Consider the following 13,340-nt stretch of genomic DNA (forward strand, 5'->3'; position numbering starts at 1 on the left):
CTGGAGTGGGGTGCCATTGCCTTCTCCGAGAAACATCACTTGCTGCTGCTAAGTCACTTCAGTCGTGTCCGACTCTGTGCGACCCCATAGACGGCAGCCCACCAGGCACCCCCGTCCCTGGGATTCTCCAGGCAAGAACACTGGAGTGGGTTGCCATTTCTCCTCCAATGCATGAAAGTGAAAAGTGAAAGTGAAGTCGCTCAGTCGTGTCCGACCCTCAGCGACCCCATGGACTGCAGCCTACCAGGCTCCTCCATCCATGGGATTTTCTAGGCAAGAGTACTGGAGTGGGGTGCCATTGCTAGCCCCCACTAAAAAAGAGCATTCTCCTAAGGCAGGCCTACCATTGCTGCTAATCAGTTAGTTCAACTGACTTGATTACTGGCTGCAAAAGGTTACATGTTGATCATATTATGATCAACGTTATATGGCAGCCAAGCCTGGATGGGAAGGGAGTTTGAGGGAGAATGGATACATGTATATGTACAGTTGAGTCCCTTCTCTGTTCAGCTGAAACTATCACAACATTGTCAATGGGCTATACCCCATACAAAATAAAAAGTTCAAAAAAAAAAAAAGGGAAAAGAGCCCAGGAGTCACCAGCGGGAACATTGGCTTATAACAAATACACTGCAAATCATTCTTCACCCCAGCATTCAGCCTTAGAGGTAATTTCCCAGTAATAAATGCAATGAAAATCATGTAAAAAAGTCATTTAGAGGCAGATTCAAATTTAAAAATAAAAAGCAGAAAACTGAACAGATACTGAAGTTCTAGAAAGGATTCATTCATGTGAAATCTAAAAAGAAACACAAACCTTAAACTTCATAGGGTAAGAAATGGGTCATTAGGTCAGAAAGACAAAATAAACATCTACTAAAGAGATCACTGGGAACAAATTAATCACCAAGTTGTTATTCATGCTATTTCAGATTTTTGATATTGTTCTGTTAATAGACATGTGATGTGCTTAGTCGTTCAGTCGTGTCTGACTCTCTGCGACCTCATGGACTGTAGCCTGTCAGGTTCCTCTGTCCATTGGGATTCCCCAGGCAAGAATACTGGAGTGGGTTGCCATGCCCTCCTCCGGGGATCTTCCCAACCCAGGGATCAAACCCAGGTCTCCTGCATTGCAGGTGGATTTTTTACCATCTAAGTGGCCAGAAAAGCCCTTAATAGACAGGTCCCCAAGCAAATACAGCTGGTTCCCTCATCCCTCAACTTTTTCCATCTCTGTATTTACAAGCCAAACCTTTAGCTAAATCTGATAGGTTCAAGCTTAGTCTCCTTTCCCACTAGTCCAATCTACACACAAACTAGAAAGTCCCTCCAAATGTGTCTATTTATAACCACCTACTAATGTGACCATTTACAACCACATACTACTCATCAAAGACTTCCAATGGGTCTAGATGCCCTCTGGCTCCAGTATAAACTCATCTGTTGACTTCAAGGCTCTCCATCCCCCATTCCCACCCTACTTAGCCAGCTTCACACACCAAAATAGGCTGATTCTGAGACTGATTTTCACAGAAATTAGCTCATCAATCAGTAAGCTTTTACAGCATATAAGGGCTTGAGTAAGCAGCACAGGAAAGGAATCTATTTGTTAATATAAATTACAAGTTCCACATTCTAAATGACTCATTTTAAATAACTTTCCAAAATATTGACTTACCCAACACACTGGACATGGGCCAGTAAAGGAAGTTAATGTTTAGATGATCTCTAACCAAACTTCCTATTAACCTCAGTTTAGAATTTAGCCATATTGTAAATACAAGTAAACTTTTATCACCACTGAATTATAGGAACCCAATAAACTCTGTAATACTTTGTATTCAATATACAACAAATACATATTGACGAGTATATGCTACTTAATAAACCAGAAAAATCCACCTTAATTCTGGAAAAGAATAATTACAAAGAGATTATCCTGTTTGTCACCTGTGCTAATCCTAACAGTTCTAGTAGCAGCAAAGTCACTATCAGGGAGAATGAAAAGGATTTATACCAGTTACTTTATTCTGCACTTGCGGGGAAGAGCACGTAGCAGAAGAATCTTGGTGAAAACAGCACAAGAGAGTCAACACAGGCACTGAACTCACTTCTAGTTTCACTCAAATTTTAGAGTAAATAATACAAAAAAGGACAATAGGTACCGTCTCATGGGATTTGAAATGTCATCTTGGGTCTTAGAACAAGCAAGAACAAACAATCTGAAGCATTTCAGACGGTCAAAATCAAGCCAAAACAGCATGGGAAGGTATTACAAATGGGGTACAGATAATCTTAGATTCTTGTTTGTTGCCCCACACTAATATGGATAATTTCCTCATCAATGAGATCCAGGAATTTAATAATAATTAAATGCAACAGGCTGTGAAAGAATCGGGACCCTAAATCCTACAAAATTAAAGCTTTAAACAGAATAAATTGTGACCACACACATACAATTTAAGAAGAACTCAACAGTTTTGTAAGAAAAAAATGATCAGGGTTCTATTTAAAAAACAAACAAACTCTGAATCATGTATGCACAAAAAGAAGGAAAAAGGCTTCCTACAGAGCCATTAACTCCACTAAAGATTTTGGCTACTTCCTATTCATGGTCAAATGTGGCTGAATTATCTGATAATATCTTAAAGAAACTTTCCTTAATGGTGGTTAAGTCTCCTTCCCATCCCTTTAATTAAGATGGGACAATTACAGTAAAAAGTAGTATATAGTGCCTGAGCCAACTTTGAGCAAAAGGTTCCAGTTAGAGGGAGTACAAAAGGATAAGTTTAAAAAATCATTAAGAGGAAACAATCAGACAAATTTTTAAAATGGCAGGCCCCTGACTGGACAATTGTCCTGGATTTTTAAAAAGCCAACGTCATCAAAAGAAAAAAAGGGAAGAACTGTTCTCTAGAAGAGACTGCAGAAACCTCACCAAATGTACTGCATGAATCTGAATTGGATCTTGGCTTTATAAAGCTATGAGAGGAATTATTGGGACAAGTGGAAAAATCTGAATATTGACTGGCTAGTTTTCTTAGGTGTCATAATGGTATTGTGCTGATATAGAAAGTGTCCTTTTTCTTGAGAAGCAGGTCAAAGTGTATACTGGGAAGTGACACATCACCACTTAGTTTTGAACAACATAGCAAAAAAAAGGTATATGTCAGTATAAGTGTGCAAAGCATGTGGGTGTTGTTTACTGTACCGTTCTTTCAATTCTTCTGCACATGTGCCAGTTTCATAATAAAAGTTGGGAACAAGAAAGCTGGGAAATGGCGTTTGGGATGGAGGCAAGGTGTAGGAAAAAGAAAGGGGAACAACTTCATTTAGAATATATTTCAAAGGTGAAATAATAAATCTAAAACACAGAAATATGATGGTAGAAGAAAAAAATAAGTATCATGAAAAATAATACACTCAGTCATGAGGGCTCTAGGGAAACAAGCATAATTCCAAGAAAGAACACTGTGAATGAGCTCAAGGGTTTTAATCTGCCATCTGAGTCATCGCTACAACAATTCCATGGCAACAGAACGGATCACACTCTGACAAGCCAGCAGCCTGCCCGCCAGTCTAGTCCTCCCTGCCAGATGATACAATCACTGCTCCAGCTAAGCCAAAAGGATCAATGTGAACACTGGTGGTAATGATGACATATGGCTGTCACATCATTTAATTTTCTTTGGTAAAAGACTGAGTGTAAAAAAAAAAAAAAAAAAAAAAAAGACCGAGTGTACTTCCCAGACAGGTCTGCACACAAATACAATATTTTCATTTAGAAGAAAGGTTCTTTTTTTTTTTTTTTTTTTTAGTTCTACCAGTTTATTGCTACCAACCAATCTCCCTCCACCTTCCTCTTGCATGCACATTCAGTCATGTAACCTCATGGACTACAGCTTGCCAGGCTCCTCTGTCCATAGACTTTTCCAGGCAAGAATACTGGAGTGGGTTACCATTTCCTTCTCCATAGGAGAACGGTTCTAACAGTTGTTACTAAATAATATATGTTCCTGAAGATAATAAGCATTTCCTCCTTAAGGATATAGCTTGGTGTTGGGAAACGGAAATCCTCTTCTTCTCGTTTCTCCAGTTGAGTCACACTAAACTTGTATCAAACTTCAGCGCACATTATAACCATCTGGGATGCTGACAAAAACACAAATCCCCAGACCCTGCACCCTGAGATTCTGATTCCACTGCTGCAGGTGAGCAGGGGGATGGGCCTGCAGCTAAGTAAGGACCCCCAGGGGCTCTGAGGCAGATACCCTGAGCTTCATTATGGTCTCGGCTCCAACAAACAGCCAAGTTTGACTTGGATCAGATATGATGATACAGTGAGAAGCTCTGGACTGGGAGTGAGAAAATCTGGGTGACAGATTCATCACTAACTTATTCCACTTTGGGCAGGTTATTGTTTCTGTGCCTCAGTTTTCTCGTAAGTTTGATGAGGATAATATTGCCCTGCCCCTCACTGGACCTCACATACATGTTAGTTTATTTAAAAAATGACTTGAAAATATGAAGAGCGTAACAATTAAGCATTGTATCTCTGAAAAGGGAGGCTTTAATCTCACTCAGTGAACTTTGTATTATCAATTATAGCCACGACAAGAGTCAATTACAGATTACTCTCTTCTCTTTCCTTTTAGGCTTAATCCTATGAAAGGCGCGCTAGGGTAAAGTGACATTTTTATTCACCACTTGTGGTCCACCCCCCACCTCCTCCCATCAGCCCTGACCAAAGAGAAAGCACAGAGACAAGGAGGACATCACTGAAGCATTGTTACATTTCCACCTTAGGGAGATTCACGCCTTACGATGCCTCTTACCAAGTCTATGAGTTTGGTAACAGGAACTTCTCGGATTGGTCTTTTCATTCGGCACAAAGCCTCTAAGGATGTACCAAAACAACTTGGGAGGTAATTTCCACTGATGGTCAAGAAGTAATCTTTGCCTCGATCCAGGTGGAGGACGAGAATATCTTCAATTTTATCTTCCCCTGAGTTCAGGATGGTCACAGAGTCCTTGCTGACATATACATCAAGGGAGATATCCACGGTCTCATCTGAAATGTAAGAGATGATACACAGTAACAGAAACTTCCAGTGGAAAAGCAGAAAGGGGATGAGAACCAACAGAAGAACTGTCCTCTAAAAAAATCATCAAGTGATGAAGGAGAGATGGGACACACAAAAAATGGAGAAATCCCAATATAATGACAGTGAAGGTGAGAGACGTGTGGTTAGAAAACAAGAAGTTAAACAAAGGGAGGGGATGGGAGTCATGAGGGGACAGTACATCGCGAGCAGAGACAATGGTAAAGGGGAAACTCACTTGGCTCCAAGTAGCCCTCACAAGGTTCAGCCCGAAGCCATGGCTTGCAGTACTGGCTGTCATTAAGCTTAGGGATGAAAGAAAAATGGCAGGGAACCTGTCCATTGTTGCTGATCTGGAACTTCTCCTTTTGTAGTTGCCGAAACTTCACATTCTCAAACACAAACTGGGGAATAACAGACAGACACAAACATGCATCACTAGTAGGGGAAGAAAGTCAGTTGGATTATTCCATAGAGAATATGAATAAAGAATAAGGTCATTATTAACCATTATTAACTGCTGATGTACTCGCCAAGCGAGCCAGCTGTCCACTGTCCCCTCTCACAATGGCAGCGGAATGAAGCAGGTCTCACTGCTTCTCTAGGTTACTGATTCTTCCTGGGATCCTGAGAGGAGAACCTGACCTCAGATCAGCGCATGTATCCTGTGATCAACTTCTGGTTCCTAAGATATGAATTAACCAGCAAATCTGAAATATTAAATAAGAGGAGCTAACATCTGAGGGCTTACTTTGTGCCCAGTGCTGTTTTAAGGGCTTCGCATGTATTAACTCAAGTAATCCTCACAACTGTCCCTTTGTCCAGAAAAGGAAATTGTAGCTCAGAGAGGGTAGGACAGGTGCCTGTGGTCATATGTCTACTAGGTTGCAACGCAGGGACAGGAACAGAGGCAGTCTGCCTTCAGCTCACACAGTCTTCACAACTCTGCTAGTTACACGATTTCCCGTGTGCTGACCACTATGGGCAGGAGACAGGTGGCTGGGTATGCTCACCTCCCTCCGGCTGAGTTCTAAGGAAGGAAGGAAATCATTTTCCATTCTGTCCATGATGCGTACAATGTCTTCAAACACTTTCCGGTACCTCCGTTCATCCACAACCTTCACCTGAAAGAAAACGAACCTTCTTTTCAGTCTTGCATGCTCGCAGCTCATCTTCCTTCGAGATTACCTAACAGTTTAAAACCAGTCATTACAGCAATCATGTCAAATAAACTGTGGTGCAAACAACTTCCTCAAACACTTTCTGAAATCTCGTTTCATTCACACCTTTTATCTGGGGAAAAAAAAAAAAAACAGATAGATCCTTATTTAGTTTTCTGTGCTCTCAACTGATATATCTCGAAGAATCTAACTATCTTTCAAAGGTCAGTAAAACAAACAGAAATTAAATAAGCGTTACAGAATCATACACTGCAAGGTAGAGGTAAGGTTAATTGGTTAACTTCTTGGAAAAGTTACACCTCTGTGCTAAGAAACTTGGCAATAAATATTTAGGAAGAATATTCTTTGCTCCACTGTTAAGTAATTTAGTGGTGGAGAAAATGTGATGACTGTGCTTAAATATTATTTCCAGCACTATACAAATTGACAGTGTCAAAACATACCTGTTTCCAACAATGATTATGAAGCACTGAAATAACACAAAATAATTACTAAAGCATTTAACTCTATTAGCTGTTATGCACAATGCCAAGAATCATAATATTGATGCTCAGATTATATGATGATAAAGGTATGTTAGTAAATAGACCCTATGGTCATTTTAGAAAACAGCCGATACAAAATGTCCCAGAGTAAAAGCATGACAACAGACAAACAAATCATTCTGACTAACAGATCAAAAAACTCCCATCTGACACAGCACTTTCAGCTTCCTGACACAGCTGTGCCTTTTTTTTTTACTGTTAAAACTTTATACAAGTTGATGCTCCAAATGAACAAAATTAACATAGCCTTTTCACTTATTAAGATCCTGATTTCTTTTTCAAAATAGAAAACTTTACAAATTCAATTTAAAAAAACAGACTGATGCATACAGTAGAGGCTGTAAGGAAAGCATGAAAAATAATCAAAGCTGAGGCAAGTATCTCAAATATCTCAAAGGTTTTTACATATCTGAACCATATTTAGAGAATCGAGGGGTAACCCATCATTAGGGTAAGAGGAATTTAATACTTCTTAAATTCTTCAACATTTTGCAAGTTTCATTTCAAAAAGTATTCTACATATGTCATCTTATTTTCACAACAACCTGTGAGGTGACCAAAGCAAGGATTACTGTTCTCACCGTTGAGAATCTCGAGGTACAAAAAAATCAACTAAGTTGCTCACTGCTAGTTAACAGCAGAGGTGTTATCTGAACCTCTAGCATAAGACCCTTTCCAACATTCCAGGTATGTGACTTGGGTAGGTCTTAAAAACACAGATGCCTCAGCCCACAGATCAAAATCTCCAGAGAACAGGGTCCATGAATTTTGAAGCTCTTAGGCAATTCTGAAATCTACCAAAGTCTGAGAACTAATGCAACAGATCCCATTACCAATTGCAGGGGTTGGAACCCCATCTCAGCTTAATCTCAGCCAGCCCACAGCAAGTCTTAAGTTAATTGGCCCCTGAGCACTTGGTCCCTTTGTTAACAGTCACTGATGCCAATGGTGGTAAGAAACGTAATGTGGTTCTTAAAGCCTCTAATCATAGCATGCCTAAGAGTCCAAAATATGGGGTGGTTACCCAATAAAATCAAAGCTCTTCTCAGAGCATTATCATGATCAAAACCCTTAATGCACATGAAGGGTAATGAAGGGGAAAATGTCACCACAGAATGTCACCACTTAACACACCCATTTTAGAAAAAGAAATTACCAACAAAATTAGAATTAAGAAATAAGTACAATGAGCTAGATCTTTATAGAAAGACATGAATAGCATTCTAGAATATACCACTGAATTACAAAATAGTATGTTGTATACCAACACATATAGTATAAGACCATTTATGATATATACACAGCAACACACAAATAATACCATATTGGGTATAGGTAAACAGAAAAGCAAATGCAAACATTGAGAACTGTGCCGACCAATGTAACAGCCAGTAGCCACATAAGGAAATTTACATTTAAATAATTCCAAATTAAATAAAATTGAAAATTCAGTTCTTTAAATCACACTTCAAGTGGTCAGTAGCCACTAGTAGCTACTGGACTGGACAGGATAGATTTAGAACATTTCCATCATCACAGAAAATCTATTGGAGAGCACTGGTCTAGAAAGAAAAGAAATTCATAAGGGTAGTTGGCCTTGTTAGGGAGTGGGGGTTTGGGCAAAAGTGGGAGTGGAGGCTAGAACAGGTGCTGAAGATCTCAGCTTTACTTGTGAATTTTGCTTATTTTTATTTAAAGAGAAAACATATTTGCATCTCTGTGTAATTTAAAAAGTATTAAAAACTAGAAAGGTAGACCTTTATTACAGATATAATATATTTACACAAATATACACAGAAAGCATGGAAAAACTGTAAATATCTTGCTGGGAGCTCTGCATTAACATGTATGTGTTAGTCGCTTAGTTGTGTCTGACTCTTTGTGACCACAATGACCATAGCCCGTCAGGCTCTTCTGTCCATGGGATTCTTCAGGCAAGAATACTGGAGTGAGTAGCCATTCCCTTATCCAGGGGATCTTCCCAACCCAGGGATCGAACCCAGGTCTCCTACCTTGCAGGTGGATTCTTTACCATCTGAGCCACATTTATTAAAGATACACAAAAATACACAGAAAGCATGGAAAAACTGTAAATATCCTTCTGGGAGCTTTGAATTAATATGTATGGAGTATTAGAAATATTCTGAGGTTCTGAAAAAAATATACACAGAAAAGCTAAGCATAGCTGATGAAACTAAAAGGTTAGTGTTTGGGAGGAAGATATCCTTTTAAAAATGTATTGAGAGAACTCAAATGAAGAAAACATGGCAGTCTACAAGTCTAAGCTAGAAATTAAGTGGGCAAAAAGTAGTATCTGAATGTATATGTACTCAGTAAGTTCTTTGGACCTCTGGAGGCCTTGCAGGGGTAGTGGAAAGATCATCTGTAAGTTTGGGAATTAGACAGGCTTAAGATTTGAATCTCAGCTCTTCTTCTAGCTAAATGCTTTTTAAGGAAGTTTATTTAAACTCACTGGTTTTTCACTTGCTCATCTGTTTTTTTTTATTTTTTTTTTTACTTTACAATATTGTATTGGTTTTGCCATACATCAACATGCATCTGTTAAACGAGAAATATTTAACTCAAAGCATTGTTGTGAGGAGCAAATGAGATGTGTATAGATTGCCTAGCATGGTGTCTGCTACATACTAGCTATTACTTGAGGAACATACATATACTATTATTACTTATTATTATTTTAAAATATCAAAATGGAAGAAAGTCAAGTCATGATTGACTCAATAAAATTTAGAATCTAAGACCAAGAATTAAATTTTTACATAAAGGAAATGCTCCAAAGTCATTACCCTCTAAGACAGGAGCTGGATAAGACATATTGCTGAGAACCAATCTCAGAAGTCAAAAAAATTTACATATGCACAGAGGAAAGAAATCCACCCCACTGTGCTCTTGGCATGTCTGAACTCATTAATCCTCTTGAGGAGATACCATTATCCCCATTTTATAGAGGAAGAAGCTGAAGTACAGGGATGTTGCATAGATTTTCCATGGTTACATTTAGAAAGAGTTTGAGCTGGGATGAGAGTTTAAGCCGCCTAGCTATAAGGTCCATTCTATCAAGCACTGTCCTATACAGATTCTGTCAGATTATATGACTTCAGGTCTGGAAAATCTACATGGAATAATCTAAATGTACTAGCTGTACTAAATTAAGTCAACAAGATCCCAGAATATAACCTGTGTACTAATAATACACACCTAGAAAATACAACAGGAAAACAAAAACTTTACTCACAATGGAGACAAAACAATTCAAATATTGGCCATTATTCCAGCCCAGGATGCAACTGCTGCTGCTAAGTCGCTTCAGTCGTGTCCGACTCCGTGCGACCCCATAGACGGCGGCCCACCAGGCTCCCCTGTCCCTGGGATTCTCCAGGCAAAAACACTGGAGTGGGTTGCCATTTCCTTCTCCAATGCATGAAAGGGAAAAGTGAAAGTGAAGTCACTCAGTCGTGTCCGACTCTTCGCAATCCCATGGTCTGCAGCCTACCAGGCTCCTCCATCCATGGGATTTTCCAGGCAAGAGTACTGGAGTGGGGTGCCATTGCCTTCTCCAAGGATGCAACAGAGTTAAAGAGAAATTTAAAACCTGTGTTCCTGAGAGGGGAGGAGAGGGTGACATGTATGGAGAGAGTAACAAGGAAACTTACGTTACCATATGTAAAATAGATAGCCAATGGGAATTTGCTGTATGGCTCAGGAAACTCAAACAGGGGCTCTGTATCAACCTAGAGGGGTGGGATGGGGAGGGAGACGAGAGGGAGGTTCAAAAGGGAGGGGATATGTGGTGTTGGAGAAGACTCTTGAGAGTCCCTTGGACTGCAAGGAGATCCAACCAGTCCATTCTGAAGGAGATCAGCCCTGGGATTTCTTTGGAAGGAATGATGCTAAAGCTGAAACTCCAGTACTTTGGCCACCTCATGCGAAGAGCTGACTCATTGGAAAAGACTCTGATGCTGGGAGGGATTGGGGGCAGGAGGAGAAGGGGACGACAGAGGATGAGATGGCTGGATGGCATCACTGACTCGATGGACGTGAGTCTGAGTGAACTCCGGGAGTTGGTGATGGACAGGGGGGCCTGGCGTGCTGCGATTCATGGGGTCACAAAGAGTCGGACATGACTGAGTGACTGATCTGATCTGATATGTATACCTATGGCTGATTCATGTTGAGGTTTGACAGAAAACAACAAAATTCTGTAAAGCAATTATCCTTCAATAAAAAAATAAATTTTAAAAACAACAACAATAAAAAAAAAAAAAAACCCATGCTTCTGGATGGGAAGACTTCAGTATCTTAGTTAGCAGGAATGACACTGTGCCTCTTAGAGTTACATACAGATGATGTATTCTGACCAGTCTGTGCCTCTTTGCTTCTGCTGTCCCCAGCCCTCCACCAGGAACCTCTCTCCCAGTGCTTCCTCTTTTCTCTATCTTTCTGATGCAAAGCTATTCATCATCCTTTAAAACCTGGCTTCAAGCTCTTCTTTATGTATAATAACTTTAGGAGGTGAAGGGTGCTACCCAGACATTATGCAGCATGAGAAACATCTGTGTCATTAAAAGGCCATATGGACAGCATTTAGGAGGGTCAAGGGCTCTAACTTCTCAATGTTGCAAACAATTATTTGGCTATGAATTGAAAACGTTTATGGTTCACGGAATTACTGATCCATTCTGAGTCTAAATAATGCCCTAAGAATAGATACTTAACACACAAACAAACAACTTGTAAACAAACAAGTGTTTACCCCAATACAGAAGAGGGCGCTAACAGGCTTGTGGTCACTGGTTTTCAGTTCCATGTGACTCCGGTAATGAAGCTGATTAACATTAATGCCTCTCCAGAGAATTCGGTCACACCAGGCTGGCACCCGACATTTCCCACTGCAAAAAAAAAAAAAAAAAAAAATAGCAAGGGATTAGAAGGAGAACATACCACACAAGAGTGGAATATCTACCACACTGGTTCAGACCTGAGTTCGGCCCTCTTGTTATCTGCTTCTCCTTTCCTAACGACTTCAACTATTCCTTACTCTATTGCAAGCTCTGTGAAGGGACTTGTCTTGTTTGCCACTGAATTCTCAGCCCCTAGCACAAGATCTGATGAAAGTAGGTGCTCAGTGAAGTGAAGTGAAGTGAAAGTCACTCAGTCATGTCCGACTCTTTGCAACCCCATGGACTATACAGTCCATGGAATTCTCCAGGCCAGAATACTGGAGTGGGTAGCCTTTCCCTTCTCCAGGGGATCTTCCCAACCCAGGGATCAAACCCAGGTCTCCTGCATTGAAGGCAGATTCTTTACCAGCTGAGCCACAAGGGAAGCCCAAGAATACTGGAGTGGTTAGCCTATCCCTTCTCCAGGGGATCTTCCCAACCCAGGCATCAAACCAGGGTCTCTTGCATTGCAGGTGGATTCTTTACCAACTGAGCTATCAGGGAATGAATAAACAGTGCTCCTAGGATCAGGATTTACATTTTCAATAATGTTGCCCCAGGGAAAGTAGAATAGCACCTTCTGGACTGAGCGACTTCACTTTCACTTTTCACTTTCATGCACTGGAGAAGGAAATGGCAACCCACTCCAGTGTTCTTGCCTGGAGAATCCCAGGGACAGGGGAGCCTGGTGGGCTGCCGTCTATGGGGTCGCAGAGTCGGACACGACTGAAGCGACTTAGCAGCAGCAGCAGCAAAATAACCTCAGAAGGGTAGGATTATATTCAGAATACTTCCTCTTTGTTTGTTTTATCAACTGCTATGACACTTCACAACAGATAGACAACAAATGAACTCTAAAAATCCAATCCTATACTTCTAGAGTGGGTTGAATCAATGGAGATGGGTTAATAGCAGAGATTTCTTTAAACCTAGACTTTTATGGACAAGTCGAGCTTCTAATAAAGATGAACTAAAAAAATCTAAGCATGCAAGTTTGAACACATAACAGCCTATAAGAATACCAAAGGAAGGGAAAAAGCCTATTCATCATTCTATTAAAATAAGCAACACTACACCTGATCCAGATGGGGACACAAATAAAGTTCATATCAGTAGCTCTTCAGTTGACTCTCAAGTCAGACGAGTGGAAGAAACAAAGCAATGTGCACAGGATCTGTCAGAGTCAGAGTCACTTTTCACTTGCTGAGCAGCTCCCTCCCTCAGAGGACAGAGAGACAGGCTCCTCCCTCCCCACGCTGGCACTCCAAGTCTAAAGAAGCTGATGATGCCCGGGAATTCTCTTTCTTTCAAACTTCTGGGTTCAAACAACTAGGAAACCATAGTGAATGAAGAAACAGTAAGAAGACACACAGCCACCAGGCACATACTGACAGAGGCACTTTACTAGGGGTGATCAGGAAATCAATAGCCCCCCACTAGACAGGATTCTCAGCTTCCCCTGGCAGTCATGCAGGCCAGGATCAGGCACTGGTATTTTTAAAAGTCCTCCAAGAGATTCTAGGGTTTCCCTGGTGGCTCAGTGGTAAACAA

At 40.5% G+C, this 13,340-nt stretch overlaps 1 protein-coding gene across 5 annotated transcripts in view; it reads right to left on the reverse strand.

Annotated features, from left to right (window-relative positions):
* The window catches only part of OCRL (OCRL inositol polyphosphate-5-phosphatase), a 51,840-nt gene that overhangs the window by 12,478 nt on the left and 26,022 nt on the right, over positions 1–13,340 (reverse strand). For all 5 annotated transcript variants that reach the window (XM_086387210.1, XM_086387208.1, XM_086387209.1 and 2 more), the window contains 4 exons: positions 11,603–11,738; positions 6,116–6,226; positions 5,341–5,506; positions 4,836–5,071 (listed from right to left, as the gene is read on the reverse strand). In XM_086387210.1, coding sequence (XP_086243336.1) covers positions 4,836–5,071; positions 5,341–5,506; positions 6,116–6,226; positions 11,603–11,738 — 649 coding nt within the window. The remainder of the gene's footprint in view (positions 1–4,835; positions 5,072–5,340; positions 5,507–6,115; positions 6,227–11,602; positions 11,739–13,340) is intronic.

This window comes from Bos grunniens, chromosome X (assembly GCF_055505025.1).
Source record: "Bos grunniens cultivar Pamir isolate PY7600 chromosome X, Bosgru_T2T1.0, whole genome shotgun sequence".
In the NCBI taxonomy this organism is placed as follows: domain Eukaryota; kingdom Metazoa; phylum Chordata; class Mammalia; order Artiodactyla; family Bovidae; genus Bos; species Bos grunniens.